Here is an 18,434-nt window from a genome sequence, read left to right as displayed (position 1 = left end):
ACTCTAGGTCAGGAGCAGGAATATAGTTAGGAAGCTGTTATGGAGTTCAGAGAACACAGAACAATAAGACTTTGACAGTGTAGCTAGAGTAGCAATTCAGAAAATGACAAGAGGCTAGACTTAAGAGATTGGGAGAATTGGTTGATTCCTAGATGGAGTGGAAATAGGACTCGTGAGTAAGTCCTGTCTTCAGTGGTGAATGGAGATGTACTTGCTGAAGTAGGGTGTAGGAGATGAGGAGTAGCTAGATTTCAGGTATAGCCCCAGGGGACCCTGAGAAAGTTGAGATAATGGTCAAGTCCTTGGAAAACTAGTTGTAGCATTTGTTGTCCAGTCTCAGAACTGTTCCCATGCAGAGGGATCAGTATGTATGTCACCTGTCTTGTAGTTTTTCTAGGTTCCTTTCTTTATTTCTATAGCCAAGGTTTTCAGTAGGTCTCCCCAGTCAAACCTGATCTTCATCTAACTTGAAGGAATTCACAGTCTTTTGTTTTCTGTGGATTCTCTCTCCCCCCGAGTAATATATTTAATGAATTCCATTTTAAAGTTAAGACACCCCTAAAGTATCTAGACTGGTTTAACTGAGCAGTCCCTTTTACAATCCAGTGTCTCTCAGCAATTGTCATTCACTTATCAGCATTCAAAAAATTCAGACTCAACACAACACCATACAGGATCCAGACTCCCTCCCTACTTCCCATCGTTATGTGGCTTTTTCCTTTAATTACTTTTCTCTTTCTTTAAAGACTTATTATTTTAAACTGTTTATTTTTTCCTATGACTATACCTGTTTTCTTAAGTCCCTATATACATTTTTAAACACTCTGTAACCTGTTTAGAGTCTTTTTCCATTTGGACCTGACTTTACTGTGTTTGTTTCTGGCATTTTCTGACCTTTTGAGCCAAACCTTAAGCTGCTAAGTGGTTTTGCCTGGCATCTAGCTCCACCCTGCTTTGCTCTGTGAAAGCCGATGTTTACATCCCATGAACCTGACAAAGAGCTGCATTTGACTGCCCCAGATCTAGGAAGCTGGAGCCTGCATTGTGGCAGGCACTGTTATTTAGCCTGGCATTTTTATACTTAGCCTGCTTGCTGTTAAGTGCTCTGCTATATAGCAGAAACTCCTAAAGAAGCCATATTCTTTTTTTGTTTTTTTGAGGTTTTTTTTTTTTGTTCCCCCGCCCCCAGCTTTCTCAGGTCCTGTGTGAAAATACGGACCTCACATTGGAATGCCAAATGTAGTAGGCTTTTTTTGAGGCACCAACCAGCTCCCAAATCATGGCACAGAGACTTATTATTAATTATGACTGCTTGGACTTAGCTTCTGCTTCTCCCACTAGCTTTTGTAATTTAAGTTAACCTGTTTCTCTTCACCTGTGTTGTGCCTTGGGTCCTTTTACCTTTCTGTGTGTTCTTCTTTCACCGCTTCCTCACTATTTGGCTAACTGGTGGCTGTCTGGCTGCCTGGCCCTGAGTATCTTTCTCTCTTTCTCCCTTACTCTCTCCGCTTCTTTCCTGATCCTAGAATCCTCCTCCTAGTTATTCTCCTTGCCTGTTACCCTTTCCTTATCCCTCTACTGCCTAGCTATTGGCTATTTAGCTTTTTATTAGACCAGTCAGGTTCCTTAAGCAAGCAAGGTGAAACAGCAACACATCTTTGCATAATTAAATGCAGCATAAACAAATGTAACACACCTTTACCTAATTAAAATAATATTCCACAACATAAACAAATGTAACACATCTTTCCCTAAAGTAATTTTCCACAACACCAGCTCACCTCCTATTTTATCTGACCCACACATTGAGAGAAAAAAAGTCTTTTTATTTTGAGATAACAATTCATTTGTATGTGGTTATAATGAACAATACAGAGAGATGCTGTCTACCCTCCATGCATGCTCACCTATTATAACTTCACACAAAGCCACAGTACCTCAAGGGTATTATTGATGCTGTTAAGAGAGAACATTCCTGTCATATAAAGACCACACCCTTTTCCTCTCAACTCCCATACCCTCTTAAGTCCTGGTAACCATTGATCTATTTTCTAATTTCACAAATATTCTATAAACGGAATGAGCTGTTTACACTCTGTTCTTTGGTCAGATATTCAGGTTCTTCTGTGGTTTGCTTCTTATTACTGTTAAGACATCCACAGCTGGTTAGTTAGTTATTCCCTTGCTGAAAGACATCGTTATTTTCAATTTGGGCTGTGATGAAAAGACTGTAAACATTCCTGTGAGCACAGCTGTTTGCTCCCCTGCAGAAGTGTGTGTTTGTGTGTGTGTGTGTTCAGTCTTGACACATTACGGATGTGGTGGTCAGAGGAAAAACTTGTAGGAGTCAGTTTTTTCCTACCATGTGGATGCCAAGAATGAAACTCCAGTAGTCAGACTCAGTGGCAAGTACCTTTATCTGCTGAGCCAGATCCCCAGCCCCGAATTCACATATATATTTAAATTTCTGTTGAAACTGAGTCTTTGATGGTGACACATCTCTGAAATCACAACAAACAGGAAAGTCATGAGGTCAGCCTGTGCTGAATAGAGAGCTCTAGGCAACTTGGCCCACAGAATTAGATCCTGTTTTAGGAAATCAGAAGGATGAAAATCACATTTTTAACCCATTGGGTGATATGTAAGTATGTTACTTCCAAATGTTAAGAGATTTTTCATACTTAGTTTGATTGTGTTCTGTCGGTAGTCTGTGTCATGCGGTATGATCCAGAAAAGAGGGTCACTCCAGAGGTAGTCCAGGCTCTGGTAGTCTGTGCCATGCGGTATGACCCAGAAAAGAGGGTCACTCCAGAGGTGCTCCAGGCTCTGGTAGTCTGTGCCATGCGGTATGACCCAGAAAAGAGGGTCACTCCAGAGGTGCTCCAGGCTCTGGGGCAGCAAGGAGAAAGTCTCAGTGAGCTGAGCCTCCAACAGCCGTGCAAAAGTGTATGTGTTGATTGTTTGGGGATAAAACAACTTCCTCATACCAAAGCCTGATGTAATCTATATGTTTGCTAAAGGGAGTCATCTCACCCCTACAACCTTAGTTCTGAATGTGTACTATTTGTAGTACCCAGTAATGCAAGACACTCCAGATGTGCCGGGACTTTTTGTGACCAAAGTCATGCAAATACTTCCTTCATAGAAACAGCTCTGTAGATAACAGAAAGCAATCATTGTCTTCTACAGTTATTTCTTCACAACCAAAGAAGTTTTAGAAAGCAACTATTCTGCTGTGGGAATTCTGAAGTTTACCCTCTATACAGTGAAAACAACTATTTCATTTTAATGTATATCTTAGATATAATGATTCTACTAATTTATCCTCCTCAACATTGTGGTTAGAGAAATCATCTCTATAATTTCAGTTCTTACAAACTTGCTACAGCTGGTGTTAGGACAAGATATTGTGTATCTAGCAAGTATGAGAATTACAGACAACCACATTCTGCTGTTCGTGAGAGTGGAGTTATGTTGATAGAGGTTTCTGTCGTGCCACTCCCACGGCCATTCCATCCCAAAGGAAAACACACAGAGGTCTACATTAATTATAAACTGGTAGGCCTATTAGCTCAGGCTTCTTATTAACTCTTACATCTTAAATTAACCCATAATTCTTGTCTGTGTTAGCCACGTGGCTTGGTACATTTTAGCAGTGAGGCATTCTTCCCTTGCTTCCTTTGTGTCTGGGTGATGATTGCAGACTGACCTTTTCAGAATTCTCCTGTTCTGGTATCCCTGCCTATTCTTTTTGCCTGGCTTCTGACCAGTCAGAATTTTATTAAACCAGTACAACTTACAAAACATTACTAGGTATAAGACCATTGTTTTTTTATTGTTCTAGCTAGGACCTCAAGAACTATATTGAATAGATATGGAGAGAGAGTGTTCCTGATTTCAGTAAAATCTCTGGGAGTTTCTCTCCATTTAGTTTGATGTTGGCTTTTGGCTTGCTGTATATTGCCCTTTATTATGTTTAGGTATGTTCCTTGTATCCCTGCTCTCCCCAAGACCTTTATCATGAAGGGATGTTGTATTTTGTCAAAAGCTTTTTCAGATCTAATGAGATGATCATGTAGTTTTTATTTTTCAGTTTGTTTATATGGTGGATTATGTTGACAGATTTTCATATGTTGAACCATTCCTGCATCTGTGGGATGAAGCTGACTTGATCATGGTGGATGATGGTTCTGATGTGTTCTTGGATTCGATTTCACAGTATTTTATTTAGTATTTTTGCACCAATGTTCATGAGTGACTTTGGTCTGTAATTCTCTTTATTAGTAATGTCTTTTTGCTGCTGATGTGATAGTTTACATAAGTGATCCCAAAAATTCTACCAAGGAACTTCAAAGACTCATAAACACTTTCAGTAATGTAGCAGGATATAAGACTAACTCAAAAAAATCAGTAGCCCTCCTGTATACAGATGATAAAAGGGCTGGGAAAGAAATCAGAGTAACAACACCTTTCACAATAGCCACAAATAGCATAAACTATCTCAGAGTAACTCTAACTAAACAAGTGGAAGACTTGTATGACAAGAACTTTAAATCTTTAAAGAAAGAAATTGAAGAAGACACCAGAAAGTGGAAAGATCTCCCTCTTGGGTAGGAAGAATTAACAAGTAAAAATGGCAATCTTACCATAAGCAATCTACAGATTCAATGCAGTGCCCATCAAAATCATGGCAAAATTCTTCACAGACCTCGAATGAACAGTACTCAACTTCATAGGGAAAAGCAAAAAAACCCAGATTAGCCAAAACAATCCTGTACAATAAAAGAACTTCTGGAGGATTCACAATCCCTGACTTCAAACTCTACTACAAAGCTACAGTACTGAAAACAGCCTGGTATTGGCATAAGAACAGACAGGAGGACCAATGGAACCAAATAGAAGACCCGGATATTAATCCACACATCTTCGAACACCTGATTTTTAACAAAGAAGCAAAAAAAATATCAAATGGAAAAAAGAAAGCATATTCAACAAAATGTGCTGGCATAACTGGATATCAATATGTAGAAGAATGAAAATAGACCCATATCTATACTATGCACAAAACTCAAGTCCAAATGGATCAAAGACCTCAACATAAAGCCAGCCACACTGAACCTTATAAAAGAGAAAGTGGGAAGTACACTTGAACACATTGACACAGGAGACCACTTCCTAAATATAACTTTAGCAGCACAGACACTGAGAGAAACAACTAATAAATGGGACCCCCTGAAACGGAAAAGCTTTTGTAAAGCAAAGGACACGGTCAACAAGACAAAACGACAGCCTACAGAATGGGAAAAGATCTTCACCAACCCCACATCAGACAGAGGTCTGATCTCCAAAATATACAAAGAATTCAAGAAATTGCTCATCAAAACAACACATAATCCAATTAAAAAATGGAGTAGAGATCTAAACAGAGAACTCTCAACAGTGGAATCTAAAATATCACTGAAAGACACTTAAGGAAATGCTCAACATCCTTAGTCATCAGAGAAATGCAAATCAAAACAACTCTGAGATTCCATCTTACACTTGTAAAAACAGCCAAGATCAAATCACTGATGACAACTTATGCTGGAGAGGTTGTGGGCAAAAGGGAACACTCCTGCAGTGCTGGTGGGAATGCAAGCTGGTACAGCCCCTTTGGATGTCAGTGTGGCGATTTCTCAGAAAATTAGGAAACAACCTTCCTCAAGACCCAGTAATACCACTTTTGGGTATATATCTAAAGGATGCTCAATTGTGTCACAAGGACATGTGCTCAACTATGTTCATAAGCAGCATTGGTTGTCATAGCCAAAACCTGGAAACAACCTGAATGCCCCTCTGCCGAAGAATGAATAAGGAAGATGTGGTACATTTACACAATGGAGTACTACACAGCAGAAAAAAAATGACATCTTGAATTTTGCAGGAAAATGGATGGAGCTAGAAACATTATTTTGAGTGAGGTAACCCAGACACAGAAAGACAGTTATCACATGTACTCACTCATAGGTGTTTTTTAAACATAAAGCAAAGAAAACCAGTTCACAAATCACAATCCCAGAGAACTTAGAATACAATGATGACACTAAGAGAGACTCATATAGATCTAATCTACATGGGAAGTAGAAAAAAGATAAGATCTCCTGAGTAAATTGGGAGCATGGGGACCTTGGTGGAGGATTGAAGGAGGGAGAGGAGAGGCAGGCAGGGCAGCAGAGAAAAAATGTAGAGTTCAATAAAAATCAATTAAAACAAAACAAAACAAAAAAGACCATTGTATCACAGAGTTCTATAACTGTAAAATGCTGTTGGTCAAGGTGTTGTTGACTTCTGTATCCCTGTTGACTACATTGTGCTCTCCCAGGAAATACTGAGAAAATGGTGTCTTCATTCCCTGGTGTTAATATAGACATTCTTTTGTTAGTGTTTACATGATATACAGCTTGGGCACTCCTAATTTTCAGATCAAGAATGTTCCAAAATCTAAACATTTTGAGGACTGGCATCATGGAAAATTCCATATCTGGCAGCATAGATTTTGATTGCAATCAAAACAGGCACACTGAAAATACTGTGGAAAAGTTATCTACAGTGTGTGTGTATATAGCAAGTAAATTCTGTACTTAGAATTAGATCCTTTCCTTAAGACAGCTCATTTTGTTTATAGAAGGGACATGGCCTGTATCCTCTCCATCTTGCTACTTTTCTCCTGCCTTTATCATTGTAATTGCAGTGTCTTATGAATAGCATATGTTTATTAAGTTCATATTGCCTCTCTCAACCATATATTTAGATTATCTTTAATGTGATTAACAACAGCTAAGGCTTTAGTTTGTGTTATTTTTTGCTGCTGTTCTGTCCTGCATTTTATTTTAACATTTTTTACTAGTCCATTTATATTGGAGACATATTTAGCACATATTTAGCTTCTGCCATCAACTCAACACAGCTGGGAAGAAGGATCATCAGTTGAGGAATTGTGTCCATTGAATTGGCCTAAGGGCATGCTATTGGGGTAGTTTATATAGGAAGTACAGCAAACTGTGGGCGGTGCCTTCTGTAGGTAGGTAGACCTGGGTTTGGTTAGAAAGCTGAGCAAGCCAGTAAGCAGCATTTCTCCATGGCTTTGATCTAGTACCTGCCTCTTGATGATGGACTTAAGTTTAAGCTGAAATAAACCCTTCTTTCCTTGGGTTGGTTTTGGTCAGCTACTAGTCAGGGTTCTCTAGAAGAATAGCACCAGTAAGATGAATACATATGTCCATCCGTTAAGGCAGTCAAGACAGTTCTTCATCAAGGCTTCTTGCTTAGGTGATTCTGTTCGGTGACTAGTTGACATTAACATCAACTGTAATGGTCACAGTGATGGAGAAGCAAACTAGGACCGCAAGCCTAGTGTACTCATGTGTGCCTACCAAGGTCATCCTTCACAGTTACAGCTCATTACTTGTTCATTTTATTACATCTGCAGAGCCTCCTGCAGACATCCTTTTAGTGTAGGTCTGAGGCCTTAAATTCTTCCTTTCATTTGTTGTTTATTTTTGTCTTTTGTCACCTGAGGCTATCTGGATTTTCTTTCCATCAAGAGAAAGGGTTATTTTCATTGAATTTTGGGTGTGTTTTCTTTCTTCCCAACATCATTTATAATGGTGTGCCTGTCTGACTTCTTAGTTTTCTGATGAGGTGTGCTTTTATTCAAATATTTTTCCCATACTGACAAGGTGTTATTTCTCTCAGCTGCTTTCAAATTCTGTTTGTTTCCAAACGTTTACTGTGAGTCTGTATAAATTTCTTTGAGTTTATACTGCATCAAGTCGGCTCACTTCTGCAGTCTTTTAGATAAATAAATGTCTTTGGCAAGCAGAAGAATTTCACAGCTACTTTTCCTATGAGTATTTTGTTTCTTTCTCTTCTTTTTCCTGCTGCAACTCCAAAGACATAAATGTTAGATCTTGTATCATAGTTTTTGGTCTTTGAGGAATGCTCTTTGTTGTGTGTGTATGTTCGAAGTGACTTTATACTTCTATGTCTTTTATCCTTATGTTTGCTGTTGTTTGTTTGTTTTTGCTTTTTTTTTTTTTACTTCCCTTTCAGTTCCACTATTAAGCCCATCTGTTCAGTTTATATGTTGTATAGTTTTTCTTTTGGGTCTAAAATTTTAATCAGTTCTTTATGGCTTCCTTGCTGAGAATATCTCTGTCCAGGCACTTCCTAGAATCCTTGAGCTGTCCCTCCTTCCCCTTTCAGACTGCTCTGACACCACAGGGTGAGAGCCACAGGGAGGAGTAGCATTGAGTGCCCATTACAAACTGGTGAGACTAGAAGTCTAGGTACCCAGCTTTCCCTTTGCTGGGACAGATAGGTGTGTGGCTCCCAGTCTTCATGTAGTACCTGAGAAAACAGAATGGTTAGTAATAACTGTTTTCTGTCTTCCCTGGCTGCCTTTTACCTTGACTAAAGAAAGGTCTTGCTAAGCTGATTTTTTTTTTTTTAATATGGGGAGTTTTGCCTGTGCCTGTTGCATCTCTGCTACCTGCTTCTTTCTTACAATTTAGGTTGGGTTCATTTGAGACAAAGGAAATCCAGGAACTCAGCTGTGGTATTCAGTGGTGCCCAAGAACCTGAGATTCTGCTGCCCCTTTCCTGACACCCAGAATTAACTTGTGATCACTTGTATTTTATGTCCATAGTTTTTAGTCTTACTTACCAGAGGGAATGGGAAAGTGTTATGGTTTAAATAAAACTCTGCAGTTCCTCTAGGGGCACAGCGGCAGGCTACAAGGGCCAGCAGGTCCCAGGAAGCTGTGCAGTGGGTGTGAGATAGAGAGGGATAGGCATGCCATGCAGGGGAAAGGAGAAGGGAGAAGAATAGAGAGAGAAAGACAGAGAGAGAAAGAGAGAGGGAGGGAGGGAGGGAGGGAGGGAGGGAGGGAGGGAGGAAAAAGAAGGAGACAGGAGACAGGAGAGGAGCCATGGCAGCAGCTACCTCTTTGGGAGAGAGACAGAAAGGAAGGAATTTCAAGCTGGAAATGGAAGGAAGATCTGCTTGCTTGGGTAGATGGGGGAGGGAGTGGGCGGGGCTTGTCTCTTAAAGGGATAAACAGACCATCATAATAAAAATAATATAAAGGTGGGAGGTTAAGGGAATTGGTATGGCAGATTCTAAAGCCTGCTTCCTGTTTATTTGTGGGCATCATCTTGGGGGGAGTACTTGAGAAAGCTGGGTGCTAGTCACCTCCTGGGGTAGCTAAGGTTTCTTTGCTCTGTCCAGTGTTTGTGGTATGGAAATGTCTGGTGTCTCTTACACCTGTTTAAGGTATTGACAGATCAGAGGACAAAGTTAAGTTTAGGAAAAAAAAAATTAAGGACCAGGGAATTGAGAGGGGTGTATCTGACTGTTTAAGGTGGATCCTTCGACTCCCTGGAACTCATAAGAATTTTGGGGGTTGTGAAAACATAACTTTTAAACAGCAGTGTATTTATATCAAAATTACTATGCGTAATGATATTACTTTTGCATAATGAAAACTATGTTTAAGACTATAAAAGGCAGCGTGAGAGAGAAATCTTATAGAAATTTGTTTGGTTAGGCTGTCCTTTTAAATGACAAAACCTTTCAGCTGTCAGACTGCATCAGAATCTTTGAGAAGGATAAAATTGTACTTGAGTTATTGATTAAGAAATGACAAATAACTTACTTGGCTGGCACTTAGAGCTACTCCTCAGGGTCCTCCATGGTTGCTGAGGGCTGTATTTGCCTTTTGCTGTTTAGCACAGGGCCTGCCAGGCTACAAAAGATCCTGTGGGCTAAGAAAGCTGTAGGAAGACAGGCCTACCTTGACCCGAGCAGCTAGACTGTCGATTCCAGGAATTCTGTCCACATCTGGAGATCTCCAGTTTAGATGAAAGGCAGTTTTTCCCAGTGGTCAGTGCTTGGCAGTTGAAACAAATTGCAGATGGATGTTGTTCTGTGCCCATTTGTCTTCTGTCTTCTTGGGAGGACGTAGAGTGCTGCTGGGAGCCAACCTGTCTCTTTTTGTTATGAAAAGTCTTTTAATAATTAAATATTTAAATGCCATATTCCCCAGATCTCTGAGCAATTGAGGGCTGTTTATCAGGTATAACTACAGTATAGAATCTGCCTGGAGAGCTGGGTCCAAGCTTGACTGTACTGGCTCTCAACAGGTAAACCAGAGTAGAATTGAGAGATTTAAAAGTACATACCAATTTAAAACATGAGACTTATTGCTTTGTAGTCTGGAATGAGATACAATTAATAGACAGTTATAATATTTACAGTAAACACAAGTGTGTTTAAGTTACATGGATGCACATTCACGCGCGCGCACACACACAGATACACACAGAGTGAACAGGATCTGGGTAAAGTGGATGCTTTGGTGGGCCCTACCTGTAACATGAAGGGCTAGGCCTGCTTGTTTGAGTTTTCTGTCCCGCCCAGTACCCCCAGCTGTTTAGCCCCAAAGAAAATCACACATAGGTCTCCATAAATTATAAGCTGATTGGCCCATTAGCTCTAGCCTCTCACTGGATGATTTTCACATCTTGATTAACCCATTTTTTCTGGTCTATGTTAGCCATGTGGCTCAGTACCTTTTTTCAGTGGGGCAGATCACATCTTGCTGGTTCAGTGATCTGGGCAGGAGTGGGAGGAATCAGCTTCCTCCTTCCCAGAATTCTCCTGTTCTCCTTGCATCATTTCTACTTCCTGTTTGTTTTTCCCACCTATATTTCCTGTTTGGCCAATCAGCGTTTATTTATAACATGATTGACAGAATACAGACAGTTTTCCTGCACCACCTACCAAAGGCATGCTGCTTGACAAAACATACATGCAGGAGTCCCCAACAGGGAACTATGCAGGGAATACCTCAGTAAAGATGGCAGGACTTGGTCTCTCATTTAAGGTGGCAGTGAAGTCACCTGACATCAGTTAAGATGGCAGTAAGGTCACCTGACCTCAGTCAAAATGGCAGTAGTACATGTTGTATGGAAAAGCCATTATTTTTTGAGCTGTGAGAGTTTTAAACTTAATAACAAGAGAGAACTAGAGGCATGATCTGCCTCATTGCCGAATGGCAGGGATAGTTTGAGGAAAAGCAGAGCCAGAGGGACATTGGCACAGCATTTACAGGTGCGTGGCTGATAGTTTGAGGGTTTATACCATAGCTGAAAATGTGAAAAACCACAAAAACAGTGAATGAATACTGTAAGGCCCGTAGGAAAACATCTTTTCTCTAAAGGTGGGGTGTGAATGAAGTCTGACTGGCTCTGGGTCCAGGTGACTCAGAAGCCAAAGGCTAGAGGCCACTCTGAGCCATCTCTCATAGCGGGGACCACTTACAAGTGGTCCAAAAGAAAAGAAAAGAAAAAGGAGAAAGAAAAATTCAAGGAACCCCCCAGTCTCCAAATCAAACACACCACATAGTGTATGCGCAGTGCTAGCGTGGGAGGACTGACCCTGGGTCGTCCAATCACATTTTTAGCTCTGGGAAGCAACCGAGATGAATGTCAGCAAAGGGCTCAACCATAGCCATGAAGGCTGTGGCTGGGAGCTGGAAGGGGAAAACTCACCACCGAAGCCTCCGGTGTTCAGACAGATGGAAGTGCAGGGCTGTGGTAGAGAAACCTGGCTCCCCAGTCCAGCATTCCACATGTCCTCAGCTGGCCCTCCTGCAGGCGGGAGAGAACATGGAGAGAGCCTGGCCGAGTCATGAGCACCAAATGTTACCGTTTAAATAAAATGCTACGGTTCTCCAGGACACAGCGACAGGCCACAAGGGCCAGCAGGAAGCCACGCAGTGGTTGAGAGACAGAGAGGGATAGGCATGCCATGCACAGTGAGGTTAGATATTTATTTAGTTATGAAGGGGAAAGGAGAAAAGAGCAGAGAGAGGGAGGGAGAGAGGGAGAAAGGGGAGAGGGGAGTTGGAGAGAGGAGAGGAGCCACAGCTGTTGTTACCTCTTTGGGAGAGAGACGGAAAAGAAAGAAGCTCAGGCTGGAAATGGAAGGAAGATCTGCTTCCCTTGGTGAATGGGGGAAGGAGTGGGTGGGGCGTGTCTCTTAAAGGGACAGGATAGACCATTACAGAAAGTAAATCAGCTCCATATCTGGAAAAGTTTACTGGGGTTTTGTTTTGTTCTTTTTTTAATGTTTCTGATTTCCTGTTAGTTTATTTTCCCAGTATCTTTATCATAATAAACTTTAGTTACCTTGTTTTGGAAGACTTTATAGTAAGATTAGTCAATTAGTCACCAGATGCTATATAACAAAACTAATGTTTTAGTCAAATTTGTATTTTGCTATGAGCTTTTCAAAAGTATTACCTTAAAAATTACTATAAAATTTTTATTCCCAGTGCATCTTAATGATGATAATAGTCTTGGAGTTGTTATTTTCATTTTAAAGTAATATAATTGTTAATGATTTTTACTAATAGTAGATAAGAGCTATATTTATTTCAGGTCAAAATAGAAATACACAATCAGAGAACTTTTAGTATATAAAAATTTCAGCATAATGTCCCATTATCTTACTTCTATAATGAAAATAAGAGATGTTTAAGCTCTTATTATAGAGTAGATACTGTCAGCAGTTACGGATCTGGTTTTGTTTTCTTTCTTTGGTCAGCAGTCTGCCGTGAAGCAGGCTGTGTGTCTAAGGCTGTAATCCTTGTTATTGCATTAGTCAATTCGAGTTCTTTATTTTCCCTTTAAATTAACTTTGCAATAAGATCAACCTAGAAAGAACTATAGATAAGAACTTCGACAGTGTCTTTCCAGAGCAAACCTTCACAGACTGTGGTACTTTCCAGCTCCAGGTTCCTACTTAAACACTAACATTGCCACAAGAGAAAGTCTGCACCGAGTGAAAGGCTCTTCCTGGCTCTGTGGGCCCTTGCCTTAAAACAGGCTGAAGCTAAATTAACGCCAGCAGCTTAAGGTCTGACAGCCTGCTTATCTGTGGTGTTACTGGGAGGGTGGGAATATCTACTTACCTTTGTGTCTTCATCTTTCTGTTCATCCCACCAATGGAGAATAAGACACTACCACAGGTTAAAGCCAGATTTGAAGCAAACCTTAAATATGGCTAGGTGGATATGCCAGTGTTCCCCCTCTCTGATGAAGAACGTAAAACATGCAAGGCTGTTGTAAAGTTAGTAGCTAACTGTCACTCTTAGGTATTGAAAGCAGGTTGCGGTGTTTACAGATTAGTTTGGGCAGCGCTGTAGTCACTGTGGGAAGACCCTGCTTTACATACTTCTCAGGGTTTCTTTCCACCATGTGCTGTATGGACTACGTTTTGTGTTTAAATAGAAAAATTTTGGTTACTAGTTGAATTATTTGCAGTTTCATCTATAACACCCACCTTTAAAAAAAAAGCCAGACATGGTGGCATTCATACCTATAATCCCAGAACTCAGGAAGTGGAAGCAGGAAAAACTGGGGCTTGCTCAGCCAGCCTAGGTGTATTGGGAGTCCTAGGTTCTGTGAGAGAGAATGCCAAATAATAGTAATAATAGTAATAGTAATAATAATAATAATAATAATAATAATAATAATAAGAAGAAGAAGAAGAAGAAGAAGAAGAAGAAGAAGAAGAAGAAGAAGAAGAAGAAGAAGAAGAAGGTGGTTTGTGATAAACAATACTAAAATTGACTTCTGGCCACTGCATTCATGTACATACACACCAAAGCAGGGGCAGGATTGAGTATTTGCTACTGCTAATGCGTTAAGATTGAATAATTTTAGTTGAATCTGTTAATCTTCTGTCTTTTGCCAACAGTCTGGGAGATGGTGTCTTCGATTGTGAGATTCATAAAGAGATTAATCCTTTTTACATCAATGAATTTAGCAATGAATAACATTTTTCTTTCTTAGTGACTGGGAATTTTGCCAAAGCACTTCGAACATGAGTAGTCTATGGATAAAATATAGTCCAAATGTTGTAGTGAGAAAATGGCTTGTGTAAAACATGAGATCAGTTCCTCTGGTGGCAAAGCATGAGCACTAGTTACAATGGTAAAAATAAACTCTGTGGTTCCCTGAGTGGCCACAGGGGGCACTGTGACGGGTGAGAGACCTTGGTGGGGCAGCCAGTCCCGTGAGGAGCCGCAGCCTGGGCGGGTGAGAGACAGGCACGCCTACAGAGTGAGGTTGGATATCTACTTAGTGGGTTATGGAAAGGAAGGGGATGGGAGGAAGGGGAGAAGGGAAAAGAGCAGAGAGAAACAGAGAGAGAGAGAGACATAGAGAGAGGGAGAGGGAGAGTGTGTGGGAGGGAGGGAGGGAGAGAGAGAGAGAGAGAGAGAGAGAGAGAGAGAGAGAGAGAGAGAAAGGAAGAGACTCGGGCTGTAAGCAGGAAGATCTTCCAGCCTCAGCTGATGGGGGAGTGGGCGGGGCTTGTCTCTTAAAGGGACAGGACAGACCATTACACTAGTGATGTTTCAAAGGCCTTTTTATAATGTCCTGTACTTTCCAACTCCTCCAAATGTTCTGTTCTTCCCTATTTCAGTAGAAGGATTATGTTACTAGGGTTTTAAAATAATATATATAAGTAATATGCATTTTTTAATTTATTGCCAATGTAGCACATATTTTATTTATACATTTCATACATAGTTAACTAACTCTTGTTTTTTATGGTATTATCTGTTTTGAATGCGGGCAGGGACACTTGAGGAAGCCTGATGTCAACACAGGGTATCTTCCTCTATTTCTCTCCACTTTAGCCTTTGAGGCACAGTCTCCTCGTGAAGCTAGGTGAATGAACAAAGAGAAATAAAAAAGGAAGGCCATGACTGCTCCTAGGTCTGGTGGAGGAGGAGGTTTACTGTAGATAAAAGAGAAAGCATAGTCAGAGGCAGAGATCTGGGAGAGCCCAGAGTGAACAAGGCCATGATCAGGGCATGAGGAAAGGGGTGAGGGGAAGGGAACAGGCAGCCAAGGGATCAGGAAAGTAAAGGACAGACGAAAGGGCCAGGCAACCAAAATGTCTGGATTATATAGGGGAGAGCCTCTGGGGAAAAGACAGCCCAGCCCCTAGGCTGGAGAGTTCAATGTAGAGGTTGGATGGAGTATATCAGCTATGCCCTGTAACAGTTACGGAGGGATGCTGGGAAAATCTGGTGGCTAAGTTCACTTTGATATGTTGAAATGGCACCCCAGTTAGCTATTTATTCCGGGTTTGAGAGCTAACACTGAGGTTTATCAATTAGCTGGACTGGCTGGCCTGTAGCAACCTGGGATCCTCTGGTCTTTACCCCCAGCATGGAAATGGCAGGCATGTGCTGCCTTTTTACATGCATGCTGGGCATCTGAACTCAGGTTAGCTTAGGAAACAGTTCACTGAGCCACCCCCCTGGCTTCTGGTGTCTGCTTTTTAAATCATTGGTACCTTTTATAATTCTATGCATTTTTTATAATCCTCTGCTTTGTAAGTCCATTTAAAATTTTCTCAAAAATTTTAGGGATCTTGTGCTTTTCTCATAAGTTCTCTCCTTTTGCAGCATCAGCCACTATGTGATTGTCATGTCCATGACCATCTTTCTGGTATTTCTTAATGGCCTGGCACAGTTGCTCACAACAAAGAAACTCCAACTGTATGGCAAATCCAAAAGGCATCTCCTGTGATGTTAGTAAAGCCATTAGCCAACATCTGCATCCCGATTCTCCTTAAAGAAAGTCCCACCAAGGAGTCAAGAAGATGGATATTGGACCAGAGAGATGGCTCAGTGGGTAAAAGTACTTGTTCCTCAAGGCTGACATGAGTTTGATCCCTGGAATTCACGGTGGAAGGAGAAAACAGCTCCCAGAAGTTGTCCTTTGGCCTCCATGTGCATGCTATGCCACACACACTGCATTTATAAAAGATGGATACTAATGTGTATCCCCTTTAGAGACTGTTTCATCTGGAACTCTGGATTTACAGGTGGTCTGACATATTGGAGCTTCCTTTTTCTTTCTGTTAACACATAGAATAACAGGTTTCTTTAGGACATTGCCAAGAAGCTTCTTTTCTCTCTAGCTTTTGCAGGGTTGAAATAATGATTGTATCTTAGAACAGTGTAAAGCATCCTTCATTTTCATTTTTTTCTTATTTTATCTGGCAGCTTTTTTGCAGTAATGTTTGAGAGCACCTGCCACCCTTTGCTCCTCACAGTGCAACTTCACGGACACCCAAAGGAGCTCATGCCCCTGTGGGGATGGTACTGACACTCTCCAAAGTCATCACAGTGGAGGGACTGAATGGAAGTCACCTGTTAGAACAGATGGCTGTCAGCCCCAGCACTGGGCTGCTTTTGTGGGAGCTCTGACTGCCTGAGCATGTGCTGAGTAAGACAGGTGGGGCTGCTGTCTAGGGCTTTCTGAGCCACAGTGGAAAGCTCTCTGCTCAGCTTTGCCCTTTCTGTGTCCTCAGTAAGTTGGCCTCACTGTGCTTCTTCCAGGACTCTCACAGCCAAGCAGCGAGGTGAAGCTTCCACCCTTAGCTTCTGTCCATTCCTGGGTCATCTTGGAATTTCTGTGGACGCTGTGGCTGTGTTGGTTATTGTTCCAATGTCAGTCCCCAAATCAAAGGCTGTAGTTTCCTGACAGTGTCATAAAGACTCAAATTTAAATTGATACTCTTTCTTTTAGTCTTGATATTTTAATGAGACCAAAGACCATCAGCCATCGCACTAGATTTAGCTTTCCCTTTGTATATTCTAATGAATGAGGTAATTTGTGCGTGCACACACACACACATGCATATACATGTGAACACAGGTGCCATCAGAGTCTGTAAGAGGGTGTTGGATCCTTGAAGCTGTAGTTTCCGGTTGTGAGATTCCTCAAATGGGTGCTGGGAACCAAACTCAGGTCCTTTACAGATACTTTTACCTTCAATATTGTTCATGCTCCTAGGATAGCTAAGAATATGTGATCAGTGTTTTAATAGTCACTATACTTGCTGAAGATAAGTACTGTCTTTCAAGTTTGAAACAAGAAAAATAAAATTCATTTTCTTTATGTGTCTTAGTTTACTTTTGCCCTATCCTTGAAATTATTGTAATTTGCTGTAGCTTATAAAATAGACATTTCTTGTACCACTTCAGCCAGGTGATTGAGGTTAGCACCAACAGTGAAAGCTGTGCTGACAGTGTGTACACTGGGTGTGTGGTGAAGAGCGTGACACCTTCCTCTTGACCATTCACAACCCCTGTTCTCATGGGAAAAAATGCACATGTCTCAATTCAGGAAGAGCTACATGACAAAATGCTATTAACCTGGTTACCTAGGAGACAGGTCTGGTGTATTTTCATGCTCAGTTTATGTGTTGGTATAAAAGCTGTTTGGGGAATAAATGAGAGGAATTCTTCAGGATATGAACTCAGGACTTCATGAGGGACCACTGAGAATCTCCCTCCCAATTAAGCCATGTGAGTTGTGTCTTTATTTCTGTCTCCTCCACTTCGGTTGAGAGAGAGAGAGAGAGTTTATGTTGGGGTCTGGTCTAAAGGAAATGAAAGATTCCCTTGAAGAAATAGAGGAAAGGACAAAAAATTGGAAGAAATCAATAAATCCCTTAAGGAAAGCCAAGAAAAACATCAAGTGAAGGAAACAGTTCAAGACTTGACACTTGATATAGAGGCTGTCTGTATCACATTCTGGAAATAAAAAATGTGGGTAAATGAACATGAATTACAGATGCAACATAACCAACAGAATACAAGAGATAGAAGAGATTGAAGATATGACAGAAGAAATTGATTCATCTGCCAAAGGAAATGTTAAATCCAGCAAATTCTTAACACAAATACTCAGGAAATCTGGGACAGAATGAAAAAGCCAAACCTAAGAATAATAGGTATAGAAGAAAGAATGGAATTCCAGCTCAAAGGCACAGAAAATATATTCAACAATTTCAACCTAAAGAAGGACATGCCTATGAAGGTACAAGAAGCTTATAGAACACCAAATAGACTGAATTAAAAAAAAAAAAAGTCCCCTTGCCACATAATAATCACAACACTAAACACACAAAATCAAAAAAATATAAAGAGCTTTAATGGAAAAAAGCCAAGTAACATATAAAGTGAGACCTATCAGAATTATACCTGACTTCTCAATGGAAACTCTGAAAGCCAGAAGGACCTGAGCAGACATTATGCCAACCCAGACTCCTATACCCAGGAAAGCTTTCAATCACCATAGACAGAGAAAACAAGATATTCCATGATAAAACCAGATTTAAACAATACCTATTTACAAATTCAGCCATACAGAAAGTGCTAGAAGAAAAACTCCAACCCAGAGAAGTTAGTTGCATCCACATAAACACAGGCCACAGATACCCTCACACCAGCAAACTCCAAAGAAAGGAAACACACAAGCACTACCACCACCACCACCAAAACAGAAAAATAGCAAGAATT

At 40.8% G+C, this 18,434-nt stretch overlaps 1 protein-coding gene across 1 annotated transcript in view; it reads left to right on the top strand.

Annotated features, from left to right (window-relative positions):
• The window catches only part of Pign (phosphatidylinositol glycan anchor biosynthesis class N), a 102,753-nt gene extending 85,725 nt beyond the window's left edge, over positions 1-17,028 (top strand). The window contains exon 31 of the mRNA XM_050119773.1: positions 15,528-17,028. Within this exon, the coding sequence (XP_049975730.1) occupies positions 15,528-15,651 (124 nt within the window). The 3' untranslated portion in view covers positions 15,652-17,028. The remainder of the gene's footprint in view (positions 1-15,527) is intronic.
• The last annotated feature ends 1,406 nt before the right edge of the window (positions 17,029-18,434 follow it).

Source organism: Alexandromys fortis, unplaced genomic scaffold (genome assembly GCF_014885135.2).
Source record: "Alexandromys fortis isolate MF-2015 unplaced genomic scaffold, M_Fortis_MF-2015_v1.1 scaffold_96, whole genome shotgun sequence".
NCBI lineage: Eukaryota > Metazoa > Chordata > Mammalia > Rodentia > Cricetidae > Alexandromys > Alexandromys fortis.
This window is presented reverse-complemented; position numbering and strand designations above follow the sequence as displayed.